Source organism: Lynx rufus, unplaced genomic scaffold, assembly GCF_022079265.1.
Source record: "Lynx rufus isolate CCGP_SWC_20201006 ecotype Redwood Valley unplaced genomic scaffold, mLynRuf1.p SCAF_22, whole genome shotgun sequence".
Taxonomy (NCBI): Eukaryota; Metazoa; Chordata; class Mammalia; order Carnivora; family Felidae; genus Lynx; species Lynx rufus.
This window is the reverse complement of record NW_025814837.1, coordinates 10,080,675-10,099,021: the sequence shown is the minus strand read 5'-3', so window position 1 is coordinate 10,099,021 and position 18,347 is coordinate 10,080,675. Positions and strand designations below refer to the sequence as shown.

At 38.9% G+C, this 18,347-nt stretch overlaps 2 protein-coding genes across 3 annotated transcripts in view; one reads left to right on the top strand and one right to left on the bottom strand.

Moving 5' to 3' along the window:
- TRAPPC8 (trafficking protein particle complex subunit 8) overlaps positions 1-8,024 on the bottom strand; it is an 84,016-nt gene extending 75,992 nt beyond the window's left edge. For both annotated transcript variants that reach the window (XM_047086937.1, XM_047086938.1), the window contains exon 1: positions 7,844-8,024. In XM_047086937.1, the coding sequence (XP_046942893.1) occupies positions 7,844-8,000 (157 nt within the window). In that variant the 5' untranslated portion in view covers positions 8,001-8,024. The remainder of the gene's footprint in view (positions 1-7,843) is intronic.
- A 280-nt stretch (positions 8,025-8,304) lies between these two features.
- Positions 8,305-18,347, top strand: part of RNF125 (ring finger protein 125) — a 96,274-nt gene continuing 86,231 nt past the window's right edge. The window contains exons 1-2 of the mRNA XM_047086940.1: positions 8,305-8,392; positions 9,810-9,870. The gene's annotated coding sequence lies outside the window, so the exon portion shown is untranslated. The remainder of the gene's footprint in view (positions 8,393-9,809; positions 9,871-18,347) is intronic.

Sequence of the window (18,347 nt, the reverse complement as noted above, 5' to 3'; positions counted from 1 at the left end):
CCTAATTCTCACTCACCCTAAGGGCAATCCCCAGGCAGTGTGACCTGTGAGATCTGTAGTATCAATGCTGAAAATAGTAAAGGGGAAGAAAGGGGAATTAAGTGCCGCAAGTGGGTTTCCTCTGTTTCTCCTAGTATACTGCCTGCATTCTCAGCCCTATTCTACCATCACAAAACTCAGTGCCCACCCCGGAGCAAGATGTTGATAGTAGTAAGGCTATGTTCTGGAACATATGGTATATGAAAACTCTGTATTCTCTGCTCAACTTCACTATGAACCTAAAAAAGAAAGTCTGCTCTAAAAAAGAAAGTCTACTTTAAAAAAAAAAACAAAAAGAAAATGCCCAGATCCCTTCCCCCACCTCAAAACCCTGACTCCACCCTGCTATAGGCCTTGCCAAGGCGACAGGATTTATAACCAGTGTTTCAGAACTTTAGGTCAGGGGATAGGTTTGCAGGGGACTGTAACAAGATGGTGTCCACAGTGCACAGCAGGAAATGTGAACGTATTCTTTTCACATAAATATAATCAAAGAAGATCATTAGTTTCCATAACAGTATTAAAAGCAGTCCATTATATTAAGGACTCAACATTTATTTTTATTTTTTTTTAATTTTTTTTTAACGTTTATTTATTTTTGAGACAGAGAGAGACAGAGTATGAACAGGGGAGGGTCAGAGAGAGAGGGAGACACAGAATCTGAAACAGGCTCCAGGCTCTGAGCCATCAGCACAGATGCCTGACGCGGGGCTTGAACTCATGAACCGCGAGATCATGACCTGAGCTGAAGTCGGACGCTTAACCGACTGGGCCACCCAGGCAACCCTGGACTCAACTTTTAAAGTCAGACTTTACTTTAAATCCTAGCCCACCATATGTTATCCTAAAAACTTTTCAACTTTTCTATGCTTCAATTTCCTCATCTATAACATGTAATTAATGCCTTCTTCAAAGGGTTACTTTAAGAATTTAGATGAGATATCGTTAGATGAGACAAATAAGTGAAAAGCACTGAGCACCAAACCTGACATATACATAACTATATAGTTAGGTGCTTAAGAAAAAATGAAAGCAGCAGGTATCACACACATTCAAGTACAGCATGGATCATCATTTTTAAATAAGAGGCAAACTGGAAAACTGGCTTTGGATACCTACCCATTAAAAAAAAACAAACACTTTTTTTCCTCAGAGGAGAATCTTTACATCAAACTTTTTTTTTTTAAGTTTACTTATTTATTTTGAGAGAGAGTGTGTGTGTGTGTGTGTGTGTGTGTGTGTGAGAGAGAGAGAGCAGGAAAAGGGCAGAGACAGGGAGACAGAGAATCCCAAGCAGGTTCCACGCTGTTAGCATGGAGCCAGACGTGGGACTCAAACCCACCAACCATGAGATCATGATCTGAGCCAAAATCAAGATTCAGACACTTCACTGACTAAGCCTCTATATGAAGCCCATATTTTAAAATAAAGTTACATCAAATGTCTTCCTAAAATTTCCTACGTGTCCTCTCTGTTGACTTCTCAAGTTTTAATTAACATAAGACGATAATCTTTTAAAAATACTACATATGGCATAAATATGTACACTTGTATTATAAAAATAAATATATGTATAGAAAGTATACGTGCAGGGGCACCTGGGTGGCTCAGTCAGTTAAGCGCTCGACTTTGGCTCAGATCACGATCTTGCGGTTCATGAGTTCAAGAGCCGCGTCAGGCTCTATGCTGACGGCTCAAAGCCTGAAGCCTGCTTTGGAATCTGTCTCCCTCTCTCTCTGCCCCTCCCCTGCTCACGCTCTGTCTCTCTAGCTCTCTCAAAAATAAACATTAAAAAAATTAAAATAAAAAAAAATTTTTAATTAAAAAAAAAGAAAGTATACATTTAAGTTCCATTATGACTGGCTATGATTAAAAAAGGAAGAAAGGAAAGGGAACCTCAACTGTATAATATTTGATTTCTTTTTAAAGAAAAGGAAGAAATACAATGTAAATGTAATAAGATTAATATTAGTTGGTTCTGGGTAGTAGGAAACTTAGTAGGAAATTCTCTGAATTCTTCAATAATTGTTTGTTTTCTAATTTAAATAAACACACACAAGCCTTTTTCCCTAATTAAATTTCCCAGCTGGTCTAACTATGAAATAGAGAAAATGAAAAGCATGAAAATACTATGCTGCATTTCTGATATCTTTTAGAAAATACTGTACAAGTATTCTCCCTAAAGTTGGTCTCTAATTGTCAAAAAACATAAAAGTGTCTCTCAAAATTTTAAACTGGCTAATTACTGTTAGTATCAACACAAAAAAGTGTCAACACAAAAAAGACATTCTAGGGTCGCCTGACTGGCTTAGTCTGTAAAGCACATGATTCCTGGTCTCAGAGGTCATGAGTTTAAGCCACACGTTTGGGGTAGAGGTTACTTTAAAAAAAAAAAAAAAGACATTCTAGTTTTGCCCATATTCAGAATGAGTTTATCATTTATTAGGTAATCCTACTAATAAATCCAGAAATGAGTTAACAGATGTGACAGCCAGCCTCTGAAACAGTCCCCAATAATCCTGTATTTTGAGTTATGCACACACTTGTGTAATCCCTTCCCACCCAGGGTTGTTATATGTGCCCAACAGAACACAGCAAAAACAAGAGTACATCACTTCTGAAATAAGGTTATGAAAGAGTACAGGGTCTATCTTGGGTGCACTTTCATCACTCCCTCTTAGCGAAACTAACTGCCGTGCCATGGGGATACTCAAGGAGCCTATGGAAAAGCCTACACTGCACACAACAGAGATCTCAGGAAAACATCTAGTGAGGAAGTGAGACTTGCCAACAACCACATGAGTGAGCCTGGAAGCAGATCCTCCAGCCCCGATGACTACGGTCTAGGCTGACAGTACCACTGCAACCTCAAGAGAGACCCTATCCAAGAGAGACCCTGGGACAGAACTACCCAGCTGAGCTACTCCCAGATTCCTGACAAACTGAGAGACAAGAAATGCTTTTGTCTCCCCTAAAGTGCTTAATTTTGGAGTAATTTGTTATACAACAACAGAGAAGTAAAACACTGGAATATCCCAAAACTAACCTAATAAAGAGGAAGATAAGAGCTAAGAATAATTAAAAGAAATACTCTGAAAAAACTCACACAGTTCTAAAGCTTGGCTTCATTAAGAGTATATCACAAAAGGTGACATCATAATCACATGACATCTCAATTTCAAAATGAAATTCAGCTCTACCATTGTCTTACTTTTACAAGTTACCATATAAATATAATTTTTTTGTTGTTTTATATAAGTAACCTCTAACCCCAACATGGGGCTCGAACTCACGACCCAGAGATGAAGACTTGCATGCTTTTCCAACTGAACCAGCCAGGTAGTCTCATAAATATAATTTCTTGAATACTGTATTATGAAGTAACATTTCCCAGTATGTGCAGGTCCACAGACTACTGTTTCCTCAAGCTAATTAAGAGTTGTTTCAGAAAAATCAATTTCATGTTCAAATAATTTGGGAAACATAGGATTAAGTTTTTAAAAAGTCTCTTTATACCAGGTCTTCCCAGAGCCTTTAATGTGCTCAGTGACACTGTAATTCTCCCAAACACATGCTATTTGAAGCAAACTTATTTGATCATAAAACTCATTTGCAGGGCATGTATAACACATTGGGTGTCCTATGGAATATATTTTTAAAAATGATAATATCTTCTATGTTTTTACCTAGCACACGAGACTTTACTATATACAGGAAACCTGAATTGCTGGAAAAATAATCATAACTTGTACAAAAATGACACAAACAACATATGTATCTAAATTTTAAGGGGTGCCTGGGTGGCGCAGTTGGTTAGGCCATCTGACTTCGGCTCAGGTCATGATCTCACAGTTTGTGAGTTCGAGCCCTGCATCAGGCTCTATGCTAACAGCGTGGAGCCTGAAGCTTGCTTTGGATTCTGTGTCTCCCTCTCTCTCTGCCCCTCCCCTGCTCATACTCTGTCTCTCAAAAATAAAATAAAAACATTAAAAAAAAATTTTAATTTTGAAACTTGACTTGAATTCATCCAAAGTTTGGTACTTGAAAAACTTGTAGGTTAATGATCTAGTCACACTAACACGGTAGTTAAAATTAATAAAATATTTCCTTTTAAAGAAAACTAGAGGCAATAAGTTTCCTTCAAAGGTCCTTTAGAAAATATTCAAGATTTACAGTGAAGATTTACATTCTGTTCTTTTTAAACCCTTAAGTAAATTTACTCCAGTTAAAAATAATACTTTTTGAAAGTGACAGTCAAGTACTTTCAAAAGTTGATGTTTAAGTGAAATTTTCTTAAGTCTTATGTCTAAATGATATGTTGAAATACTGTTTAAAATTACTGAAGAACTATCACTATGACAGCAAGAACAGTGAAGTCTGATTAAGTAATACTACCACCACTATTCTTTGAAATAGATGGCCAGCAGAAATTTCTCAAGCAATATTAAGATTACAAACTTTGTGTTGAAATGACGAATATATATTCTTTTAGGTCTCAAACATATATATAGCATAACGATAAGAAAAATATATATACTCACCATTACTTAATATAAAGAAATACTTGTTGGATTTTAAAACATGTATCCAAGAAATCTAGAATGGCTCTCCATGACTAATACATCAAGTCTAAACTCTTTTTTTTTATTATTTTTATTTAAACTCTATTTTTAAGGCCCTACACATGCATGGTATTCAAATTTGTTTTATCAACCCTCCCTCACTATTCACTATAGCTTTAAACCATGGGTTTTTCTACTGAAATCGAAAAAAAAGTGCACTCTACATTATATCTCAATAGTCAAAGCAAGTTTTGACCTCAAATAATAATATACCCACAGGCCAGAATGGAGTCCAATTATTTTTTTTAACACTCCTTTCTCCTTTTAAGGAAATTTTAGCTGTTTTAGTTAGTTGTGTTCTTAAACTATGTGCCTGAAGTTATATTCTCATGCCTCATTGCGTAAAGATACGCTATCTTTGAGGAATCCCCACACTTGAGACAAAAAACAAAAAACAAAAAACAAAAAACCAGTAGCCTTTTCTGGATGGCTAAGAACCCCAAAATTTATTTATCAGCAAAAAATTAAACTACAGAAAATTATGTCCTTTTCACCAAATTTCTAATGCCACCACCAAAGTCCAATGTCCTAATCACCTTAAACTTTGAAATGTTTATCAACTCTTATTTATCATTATAAACCATACAATTCTAATCTCCCCAACTTGATACCCTTGCTCAAGAATCTATGACTACCACACATTTTTACCATTAGATATGAAATCCAAAATCCCATTCCCAGAATTCAAGATCCTTCCTTACCTAGGAATCATCTTCCCTTACTATACTGTACTCTGATGGGGCAGTTTCCTCACTGCTCAGGAAGCACTCAATCTTAACTTCTAGCTTTTGCCATTCTCACCTCATCCCCATCCTCAACGGGAAATGCTGGCACTCTTCCTTTCCACCAACTCTCTACCTAACCATGAAAGTCCAATTCATTTTGTTTCTTCCTAAATCTTTTGCAGTTTACAGAAGGAAATCAGAAAAATCCTGAGGTGGGCCCCTATTCACTGCACTATTCAATACAGGAAGCACCAGCCAGATGAAGCTATTGGGTTGGGCACTTGAAATGTCTAATCCAAACTAAAATGTAAACCTTATAAATGTCTAAATGCATACCAAAGTTCAAAGACTTAGCCATAAGAACATAAAATACTAAGATGTTTTATACTGATTACATGTTGAAATAGTAACATTTTGGAAATATTGGGTTAAATACAATACTAAAACTAATTTCACCTGCTTTTTACTTTTTTTATAGTGTGACTTCTAAATAATTTTAAATTATATATGTAACTCACATCATATTTCTGCTGGACAGCACTGCTCTCTAGTGTGAATAACAATCCTACTGCTAAGAGATAAGATGACTTAAGAATACTTTGAGTCACATTGCCTGTTTTTAAATCTTTCCCACATACAGGACTGTAGACAAGTTAACATCTTTATGACTCAATGTTCTCAAATTTAAAATGGTGAGAAGAGTTATCTACTCTATAGGATTCAACGAGAACTAGAAGAGAAGAGCTAAATAAAGCAGGTATCAAGTAGTAGCGTTATTATTCCTCATCAACAAAGCAGGAAAGAGCATACACATCAAAGTCAAACTGATTCTCACACTTTTTTTTAAGAACTTAAGAATGTAGGCCACTTTAAGGGCACCTGGGTGGCTCAGTTAAGTATCAGACACCGGATTTCCACTCAGGTCATGATCACAGTTTGGTTCGTGAGTTCAAGCCCCGCGCAGGACTCTGCACCCACAGCATGGAGCCTACTTGGGATATTCTCTCTCTCTCTCTCTCTCTCTCTTCCTCTCTGCCCCTCCCCTACTCTCTCTTTCAAAATAAATAAACATTTTAAGAACAAAACAAAAACAGAATGTAGGGCACTTTGTTGTTCTTGATTTAGTAGAACATTGGAGGAGCTGAGCTTGATGGCTAAAGTACAAGCTGAAGAAAATCCAAAGGTTCCCAAACTTTGTTTTTTTGGACAGCTCCCACTCTCCTTTAAATAATAAAGTGAACTTATGGAGCTATTCTCTCAAAGAATACACACCTGTGGCACGTAAATACATACATGTATGGCACAGCACTTTCTGTGAAGAAATCATCATAACCAAATAAACATCATAGTCATTTGCTTGATACAACCTCATCATAGAACCCTTCATTTTATTCGGACCTTAAGAAGAAAGAACTTTATTTATACTTTGCTATGTTCTATTTGCAAAGGTAAATATATTGGTTAAATACTCGGGAGTTTTATTATGCTTAGTTTTCACTAATAAAGAATGTAAAGGTGATGAAAACAGGCGGCTCTTCAATTAAAGACACATTTCTCCTGTTGATTAAACTTTTATCTGAAAAACTGAATCTTACGACTTTTCCATTCCTATAAATCTATTTAATTCCAACCATCCAAATTACAATTTGTCCTTACTTCTTCATCCATCAGGCAAAAGGCTGTTGCAAGTTTTATTATTTTTATAACATTTTTTTTCACAAGAGGTTAAGTAAAATACTATATGCCTAAGAAAGTGTTTACATTTTCAAAGAAAAAACATAACTAAATAGAAGCTTAGAAAGAGATAGGCCCCAGGAGGGCACCCGGGTGGCTCATTTGATTGAGCATCCAACTCTAGATTTCCGCTCTGGTTCATGAGATCAAGTCCAGCAGCAGGCTCTGTGCTGACAGTGCAGAGCCTCCTTGGGATTTTCTCTCTCTCTCTGCCCCTCCCCTGCTCTCTCACTCTCAAAATAAATAAACTTAAGAAGAGACAGAGCTAGGCCCCACTACCAGAAGAATACTACTCAAAACAACTTTGAAAGTCCAGTTTAACACCCAGGGGAAGATGATTCGTCTTCTTCATTAAGACTTCAGTGGTCTAAGGCAGCATCTTCCTACCCTTACCTGCCTTGCAACTTCCTAATTCCCTCCCTATGGTCGTTGAAAACAGTCTCAACGCCCTTCTCTGGGGCTCTTCCCCTCCCCCCCCCCCCCAATTACCCAGCAGCCCGGCTGGTCCGGGGAAGAAGGAAAGTGCCTAGAGAAACTAGAGGTTAGGACCGCGCTGTCTTGACAACCTCACTCATGGCCCCTCCCCCAGCCGCCAGTGGAGACACCCCGGGGCCCCAGCCGCGGACGCCACTCTACCGGCTCCGAGATGTAAACATCGCCCTTTTCTTCCCTGCCCGGCCCGGCTTTGAGGAAGCACAGTGAAAAAGGGAGGAGACCACATACCCTCCGAAGTGAGGCGAGAGAAGGGCTTAAGCAACTCCGCGAAGCTAAGGTGATTGAGGCGAGTGAGCCGCTCGGCTTCGTCGCTGCACAGCGCGGCGACACAGGGGACGAAGGAGTCCGGGATTAGCTCCTGCACTGATTGTACACACTGGGCCATCGCCGCGGCACAAGCAGCGGCGGCGCCCGCCCTCCGGCCCACTCTCAGAGACTGATCTTGCGGCTGCAGCAGCTACTGCCGCCGCCCGCCGGCCTGGCCCGGCCGGGCGGGGCCCCACACTGAAGCCTTGAGACCAACAGAAGGAACAGACGCCGCTGCCTCGGCTCCCAGGCACACAGCACTGACCCCTCCCCTGCACCGCCGCTCCTCAGGGCTCGCCCCGGCGTCCTCGCATTCCACCGTGATGGGTGGAGACGCCGACAATCGCCAGTTAATCCTCCAGACGGTAAAACCTTGGTCACTGCTCGACCGGAACCGCCATGTTGAGGCCGAACCCTGACCCACCGGCAGTACCCGTCCCAGCAGGCCCCGCGCTCGCCCCTCACGTGACGGTATTAAAGGAGGCGATGGGGCGGGGAAAGAGCAGAAGAGAGGGAAGTGAAGAGCGACGGGGGCCGGTTGGGAGGCTGGCGCCGGAAGTGGTGCGATGGGTGGGCCCCTACGGAGTGAGGCGGGGCTACAAGCGCGGTGGGCGGAGTCAAACAGGAGACGCGCGACTTTAGGCCTGGTTCGCACACAAGCCTTTGGCAAAGCCGAGCGAGGTGCAGGCGCCGAGCGTGTGGGTCCGCGTTCGAGATCCGGGCTGTCACAGTGGTGCGGGAGCTCGCTCGCCTTCCACGCGGACCGGGTCTATTTGGAGCCCCAAAGTCTCTCCCTGGAAACAGTAGGCAAAATAATGTGGCTGTTCGCGCTGTTTCCCACGCTCCCCGTAGAGCAGCAAGGGACACCTGCTCAAGGAAAAGTGTGCTGCCCGTGCGATATGTGCCTGTTTCTCGTGGCGCGGGCCTAAGCAGACCTTGTATCGTTTAAATACAGCCATGCTCGGGGCGCCTGGGTGGCGCAGTCGGTTAAGCGTCCGACTTCAGCCAGGTCACGATCTCGCGGTCCGTGAGTTCGAGCCCCGCGTCAGGCTCTGGGCTGATGGCTCAGAGCCTGGAGCCTGTTTCAGATTCTGTGTCTCCCTCTCTCTCTGACCCTCCCCCGTTCATGCTCTCTCTCTATCCCAAAAATAAATAAGCAATTAAAAAAAAATAAATACAGCCATGCTTTTAGAAATGGACTACCACAAACGTGGACCCAACCAGTGAGCAGAAATGTGTGGTCTTGTGGGTGCTGGAATTAACACGCGTGTAAGGGGAAACTCCTGGCACTACTGTATGTTTGTTGGTCGCAGGGTAGTGGTGTGCTTGCAAACATCTGAGTCGTCCGCCGCCACGTTCGTTTCTCCACTATGCTTGGATGTTTTCTTCACAGTGATGGAGTTGTGGGAAGCCAGTAATTCCTTACCAAATGAAGTCCTAAACTGGCTTCCGTTCTTAGCTTGCCTTTTTAGAGATTGTTCGGTTACGTAAGTAGAGGTGAATGAAAGGGATTCTATTACAGTGTCACTCAATTGTTTGAATTCCTTCTGAATTATAAGCCAAAGATACAAGGCAAGGAAAACTACAATGCTCTATCATGCTTTTATGGTACCTTAATTTAAAGGAGGCTTCCCCAACACCAGTATCTCAAATTGTCGGATTGTTTGGCACCCTGAGGTTTTTACCTTGGTAAGAATTTATGACAGGCAAGAGGTATGCCTTTCTCCTGTAAATTGATGGAAGGTAGGAAAGGACGACAGGACCTAATGACATGACATTTTAGCCACAAATCAATTTAGAACACATAACATGCAAGTTGAGGATCTGGGAATTCATTTCCTTAAAACTGTGCCTGAGCATCTCTTGGAAATTCTTCTTGTATCCCCAGGAGTACACATCCCCTTTTGAATACCTTGGACCTCAATCCCTTATGTGAGAATCCTATAAAAGTGAGTATGACTCAAGTTATACATTTTTTTTTTTTTTTTTGGTAACAGGGCGCCTCAGTGCAAGCATACAACTTTATTTAGTACTCAAAGTAATTAAAAAGGCAACATATTTTTTACACTAAAATTAAAACTATTTGTATTAACCTCTCTGAGGACTCTTATTTTTTTCACTTTTTTAAAAAGTTTATTTATTTATTTATTTATTTTGAGAGAGAGAATGAGTAGGGGAGGGGCAGAGAGAGAGAGGGAGAGAGAGAGAGAATCCCAAGCCAAGCAGGCTTGCCAACACCAGCCCAAAGCCTGACACAGGGCTTGAACCCATGAACCTCAAGATGATGACCTGAGCTGAAATGAGGAGTCAGACACTTAAGCAACTGAGCCACCCACACACCCCTGAGAAGGACTTTCAAATATTTTAGCCTAAGTGAATTTTTTGAGATATTCACATTCCATAAAATTCACCCCTTTAAAGTATACATTTCTGTGGCTTTTAGTGTATTCAAAGTGGTACAACCATTACTACTATCTAATTCCAGGACATTTTCATCACCCTAAAAAGAAGCTTGGTACACATTAGCAGACACTCTCTACCATTATACCTTCTCCAGCCCCTGGCAATCACTAATCTACTTTCTGTCTCAATAAGATTTACTTATTCTGAACATTACATATAAATGGAATCATAGAAGATGTGACTTTCTGTGTTTGGCTTCCTTCACTTAGCGTGTTTTCAAGATTTATTCATGTTAGCATATTATCAGTACTTCATTCCTCTTTATGGCTGAACCTCAATGGATTTTTCTCTTATGCGCTGACTTTACAATCTAACACCACATCCACAGAGTGGGTGAGTAATTCACTGTAAAAATCTATTTCTTTCTTCGTCTATCCTGATCTTATAAGGTGTCCTCATCTAAAGGTTAAAGCTGAGTCACTGCCTTCCAGGCTACAAGAGTAGACAAAAGAGAATGGAAAAGCACATGATTAATAGTTTAAGTTCAAATTGTATTAATGGCACTCAATAATCTCACTCACATACTACTGGCCTTAATGAGTCTCACAATCTCATGTATCTCCAAAACAGACTGAAAAACATAGTCTTCTGTTGCTAAATGAAGAGGAGGAGAGGGAATATGGGATGGAAGTCAAGGTGTCCACTACATTTCATTATTTGTTATTAATGAGATAGCCTGCAGAATGTATTTGTATGTAACTGAATGTATTATATGGGGTCCAAGATATCACACATCTCTCATTTCTCTGATTCCTCTGGACACTGGAGCTTTTTGTATCTCATGTCCTTGGGACTATTCACTGTGTCCAGGAAAAATGAGGTGCTATGATTGGCCAGGCTTTGGTCATGTGCCCAACCTCAAAGTCAAGAGGATAGGGTCTATCACTAAAAGAGGAAACTTGCTGGACAAAATAGTAACAATAACACAAACAACTAAGGACCTCTTTTCCAATATTAAATATGAGGACTATCTTTCTTCTCTCCCCAAAATCAAAGAATGACATAAAATTTCTGCTAAGCCAATGGGCTTATATTTTGGTATTCTGTGCTATCAAACGTTCATTGATTATTTTATTTGGTGTGTATGGTATTACTGATCTCTTCTGATGGCTGGTGAAGTCAAGTTGAAAGAACAGAGACACTGGAGTCAGAGAGGCCTGGGTGAAAAAGCAGTTCTACCACTTGTGAATAGAAATAATATCACCATTATTGGTCACTATCCACCAGGCATGATGCTTTACATTCTCTACTACTTTTGCTTGTCAACAAACCCTTAGAAGTATTTGCATCGCCAATTTTTAGATGTAGAAACTGAAACACAGAACAGTTAATTAACTTGCCCAAAGATAATCAGCAATGGAGCGTGGAACAGGACCAGCACAGTTTAACCTAGAGACTTGATCACTAGGGTAAATTGCTTTTCCACGTTTCCTTGCTTTGAAAGCACCTATAGAAATTTTCATTTGCATAGTTTCGTATACATAGTTTTAGCAAGAAATCTGTGGCTTTTGACAAGTCACTTATCTTTCCTGAGCCTCACATTCTTTATCTGTAAGCTTAGAAAGTTGAGACTAGAAGATTTGCTGTATTCATCTGAAGGTGAAGATCTGAGAATCTATTCTTTCCACTATTATTAAATTTCATTGTGTGAACAGTAGATGGTGCTATTGAGTATTGGCTTTTAAACCCCAGTAAAAGCCTTTCTAATTCCTGGATACATAGTTTTCACATAGGAGACACTTACCTGTATATCAGAGCATTGGAGATCAGGGGATGACCAGAAAATTCATACGTGAAAAGTTTCTTAAGCTCAAAGATTTTACATTATGTTGCTTTAAAACGCTAGGGGGGAAAAAGACTTAAATATATAACCCACATGTTGGCCCATATTTTCTATTTTATTTACTGCACTTGATGTTTTAAGATTATTTATTAACATTCTAAAACACATGACATCCACTTTCTAATTATTTTAAGGATGAATCATAACCACAGTTTTGTACTCCAAAGCTCATAATTCTATTTTATACTTATTACAGGTATTTACACTCCATATAAATCTTCTCTAATTAAATCTGCAGGTAAAAATCTTTTGTAAATATTTTTCTCCTTTATGCTTCTAAAATAAGAGATTGTATCAATGCTTGATTTTATTTTTTTTTAATGCTTGGTTTTAGGAGCACCTGGGTGGCTCAGTCAGTTGACCACCTAATTCTTGATTTTGGCTCAGGTCATGATCCCAGAATCATGGGATCAAGCCCTGAATCAGGCTCCACACTGAGCGTGGAGCTTGCTTGGGATTCTCTCTCTCTCTCTCTCTCTCTCTCTCTCTCTCTCTCTGCCTCCCTCTCTCTGCCCCTCACCCCTGCTTGTGTACTCTCTCTCACTAAAATTTAAAAAATATAGTAAGGGGCACCTGTTTGGCTCAGTTCGTTAAGTGTCCAACTTCGGCTCAGGTCATGATCTTGAAGTTCATGGGTTCGAGCCCCACGTCAGGTTCCGTGTTGACAGCTCAGAGCCTGGATGCTGCTTCGGATTCTGTGTCTCCCTCTCTCTCTGCCCCTCCCCCACTTACGCATACTCTCTCTCTCAAAAACAAACATTAAGAATAATTTAAATGCTTGCTTTTAAGTTATATATAAATACTTCCCAAAACTGGATAAAAATGTAGCAAAAATCCATAATATTATGACCAATGGTGAAATATAAGAAGCATTTACTTTAAAGTCAGAATAAAACAGGATGTTCATTATCACTGTTGCCATTCAATACTTTTCTAGCTTCCTACAAAAGCAGCTAGAAAAGAAAAATAAGCAAAATTTGTAGGCTTTCAAAAGGAAGAAACAAAGCTGTACTTGGTTGGAGATGATATAGTGGAGTAAATATCCAGTGCACCTTCATCATATTCATGTGGCTGTTCATCTCTTCTTCAGTTGCTCTCTCACAAGTGGAAGGCAGAACTCATATTTTCAGCTCTTAGAGTTAAGGCATCATCATTTGACTTGGCTTTGGTCAGCTAGGCGTATACTTGCAAAAATCCTATCTGAAAGTGAATTACATGAGAAGATATACTTTTGGAGAACTTTAACTTCTGCTCTCCCTGGTAGTGGCAGAGGCACCACAATGATGTCAATTCTACTGAAATTAATCTACAGGTTCAATGCAATTTTCATCAAAATACCCACAGAGATTTTATGGAATTTGACAAACTAATTCAGAAATCAACATTTAAGAACAAAGGTCTAAGAATAGATAATTTTGAAGACAAATTCCAAGGTATTTACCCTACCAGAAAGCCAGCCATACCAAGGTCATAATACAGTTGTCAAAAGACAGCTGTAGACAAATAGGCCAATGGAATAGAATAGAGAGCAGCAGGATAGACCAACTTGAAACAAAGCAATATAGAAAGGATGGAGTATTCAATAAATGGCGCTTTAATAATCGGTTATCTCTTTGGAAGAAAAATCCAATTCATTAAAAAAGCCAGTTTAGGTAGGGGCACCTGGGTGGCTCAGTCCGTTAAGCTTCCAACTTTAGCTCAGGTCATAACCTCGTGGTCCGTGAATTCGAGCCCCACATCAGGCTCTGTGCTAACAGCTCAGAGCCTGGAGCCTGCTTGAGATTCTGTGCTCTCTTCCCCTCCCCCACTCACACTCTGTCTCTCAAAAATGAATAAATGTTAAAAAAGATTTAAAAAAAACAGTTTAGATAGAATAAAGATGCAAATAACAGTAGCAAACACTTACTTGATGCCTATTAAAAGCCTAGTATTGTTTTAAGCCTTTTACGTATGCCACTTATTTATTCCTCATAAGAACCCTATCAAATAGGTACTGTTAATATCATCTCATTTTATAAATGAGGAAACTGAGGCAAAAGAAGTTAATTAAATTGTCTCTAAGGCACTAAGTAGAAGAACTGTGATTTGAACTTAGGTAATCTGCCTCTTGAGACCATTTTAATATGCCATATGTTAATGCATTATATTGTCTCCCTTTCGGACAGAGGAGGGACAGATTTCTTAAACAAGATTACAAAAGTGCATATCCTGACAGAAAATATTGATAATTAAATTTAAGATCTTCTAGGGGCGCCTGGGTGGCTCAGTCGGTTGAGCGACCGACTTTGGCTCAGGTTGTGATCTCACAGTTTGTGAGTTTGAGCCCCACATCAGGCTCTGTGCTGACAGCTCGGAGCCTGGAGCCTGCTTCGGATTCTGTGTCTCCCTCTCTCTCTGCCCCCTCCCCCCCAACTCATGCTCTGTCTCTCTCTGTCTCAGAAATAAATAAACATTAAAAAAAAAATTTTTAACAAAAAACCAAAATAAATAAATAAAATAAATTTAAGATCTTCTTTTCATCAAAAGACCACAAAGATAGCAGAAATACAAGCTACAGATGTGAAAAGATATGTATCTACACTAAGGAATTATGTTTAATAAGGAAAAGGGGAAACAGTACAATGGAAAAATGGACTAATGACAGAAAGTCATTTCACAGAAAAGGAAACTTGAACTGTCAATAAACATTTAAATATTCTCAAAGTTAAAAAAAATGGGCAAAGGATACAAATAGATGATTCTCCAAAGAAAGATAATAAATAGGCAATAAGCACATAAAAAGATGTTCAACATCATTAACCATCACGGAAATGAAAATCAAAACCATAATGAAATATGACATCACACCCACTAGGATGGCTGTAATCAAAAGAACAAAGAATAACAAATGAGACAAGGATGTGGAGAAATTTGAGCCTTCCTCTACTGCTGGTGGGAAGGTTAAAGGGGTGCAGCAGTTTGGAAAACAGCTTGTTAAACAGAGTTTCTCAACTATTAAACATGGAGTTGCCAGGATGCCTGGGTGGCTCAGTAGGTTAGGTGTCAGACTTTGGCTTGGGTCATGATCTTGCAGTTCACAAGTTTGAGCCCCACATTGGGCTCTCTGTTGTTTGCACCAAGCCTGTTTCAGGTCCTCTGCCCCTCTCCAGCTTGTGTTTTCTCTCTCTCTCAAAAAGAAATAAACATTTTTTTAAAAAGTAAAAAAACAAAAAACAAAAAAAACATAGAGTTACCATATGATTCAGCACTTTTACTCTTAGGAGAGATGAAAATGTATGTCCACACAAAAAGTGGTATGTGAACCTTCATAATGGTATTATTCATAATAGCCCAAAAGTGGAAACAGTCCAAATGTTCATCAACTAATGAATGAATAAGTAAGTATATACCATGCGACAGAATATTATTACTGTTAATATTACTGATACATGTTACAACATGGATGAACCTTGAAAACATGCTGAGTGAAAGAAGTCAGTCACAAAGGACCACATATAATTCCATTTATATGAAATATCCAGAATACATTCATAGAGATACAAAATAGGTTAGGGTTGGGGGGAGTGAGGAGGAGGAGTGGCAGAGTTGGAAGCTTATGGCTAAGGGCTGCCAGGCTTCTTTTGGGGTGATAAAAATATTCTAAAATAATTATGATGATGATGATGCCCAACTCTGTGAATGTGCTAAAAAGCCACTGAATTGTATAATTTAAGTGAGTGAAATTGTATGGTATGTGAATTATATCTCAATAAACTTGTTACTCAAAAAGTGCAATTGCAATGATTTGCAATTTAAAAAGATCAGAGATGAGGAAAAGCATTACAATTTGTGTTGTAATGTTTGGTAACAACAAAACCATAAATGGAAAGAAATTCTAGTCATGGTTTTTCCACTGCCTAGTTGTAAGACCTTGGACCACTAGTCACTTAACCTTTGTAGATCTCAAGAATCATCATCTGTAGATTAAGGATTGTACGAATGCTAAGAACTTAGGATTCTAGGGGAGCCTGGGTGGCTCAGTCAATTAAGCGTTTGACTTTGGCTCAGGTCATGATCTTGCGGTTCTGGGTTCAAGCCCTGCATTGGGCTCTGTGCTGACAGCTCAGAACCTGGAGCCTGGAGCCTCCTTCAGATTCTGTCTCCCTCTCTCTCTGCCCTTCCTCCCCCCTTCCCCCCGCCATGCTCTGCCTCTCTCTCTCAAAAATAAGTACACATTAAAAAAAAATTTTTTTTAAAGAACTTATGATTCTAAACAATGGTTCTTAATTTTTAGGATCACAGATCTCTTTGAGAAGTTGATAAACATCAGGGGCATTCTGGTATAAATCATAAGGCACTGTTAATTACTATTAATGTTTAATATTGTTTTGAAATTTTGGACAAATGAAATAAAAATAACTGGTATAAATATTGAAAAAGGAAAAACAGGCTGTTATATATTCAGAAAACCCAGACAAATTTAGAAAAAAAATCATGAGAATTAATAAAAATTATTCAACAAAGTGTCCTAAATTCATAAAAATCAATAGAAATGAACAAGAATAACCTAATTGGAAAATACAATTTTTTTTAAAAAAGATGTCACATTCAAATCTATACTCCTGAATTGGAAGGTTATCTCAATCAATGAAAATTTCAGTTATTTTTCAAATATTGAGGACTTTCCAGATATGTTTCTATTATTGATTCATAATTTAATGCCTTTGTGATCAAACATACTTTGTATGACTGAATAATTTTAAATTAGTGAGAGTTGGTTTAAGGCTCAGAATATGGTCTATCTTGGTAAATGTTCTGTGCATACTTGAAAAAAATTATGTATTCTGCTCTTGTTGGAAGGTTGTTCTCTAAATGTTAATTAGGTAACATTGATTGGTCATGATCTTCAATTGCCTTGTACTCTTATATCTATCTATTATATTTATCTTTTATCTTATTAATATCTTTTTATCTTTTTAAAAAATTTTTTAATGTTGATTTATTTATTTTGAGAGAGAGAGCACTCAAGAGCGAGGGGCAGAGAGAGGGGAGAGATAGAATCCCAAGCAGGCTTAGCACTGTCAGTGCAGAGCCTCACGTGGGGCTCAATCTCATGATGATGAGATCCTGACCTAAGCCGAAATCAAGAGTCAGACACTTAACCTACTGAGCCACCCAGGCACCTCTATTATCTGTTTATTCTTAGGGCTGCTGTAGCAAAAATTGCCACAAACTGAGTGGCTTAAAATAACAGAAAATTATTATTATTCCACAGCTTTGGAATCTAGAAGTCCAAAATCATGGTGTCAGCAGGGCCGTGCTCCCTTAGAAGACTCTAAAGAAGAATCCTCTTCCTTTTCCCTCTTGTAGCTTATGGTGAATATTGACAATCCTTGGCATTCCTTGGCTTGTGGCAAATCTAATCTCTGACTTTGTTGTCACTTGGATTGCTTTCCTATGTCTCTGTATCTCCAAATTTCCCCCTCTTTATAAAGACACCAGTGATTGGATTTAGGTCCCACCCTCATCTAACTTGATTACATCTACAAAATCCTTTTTCAAATAAAGTCGTATTTATACATATGGGGGTTAGGAATTCAGTACACCTCTTTCGTAGATGCAGTTGAACCCACAACACTATTCTTATATCTATTCTTATATCCGTATATCTATCCTCATAGAAGGATATGTCATTCTGTATCTTTAGACTTACAGTGGATTTTTTGATGTACATCTATTCATTGAGAGAGAAGTATGGAAATCTCTGTCTATAATTGTAGATCGGCCTATTTCTCATTTCAGTTCGATGAATTTTTGCTTCATATAATCTGAAGCTCTCAATTTGGTGCATTAATGTTTAGTATTGCTAAGTCTTCTTGAAGAATTGGCTTTTTTAGTGAAGAATGAACACTATCGTTCTCCCATGCAGCATAATACTGAAGGTCTTAGTTTGCATAATATGGCAAGAAAGAAATATATGGTCTATGGATCAGAAAGAAAAATAAGTAAGTCTCTCATTATTTGACAGATGATATTACTTAAGGAGAAAATTTACTTTATTGTCATAGAAAAGTTATTTACAACAGAGAGTTCTACAGAATTGCTAGATAAAAGATCAAAAAACCAATTGTGCTATTACAT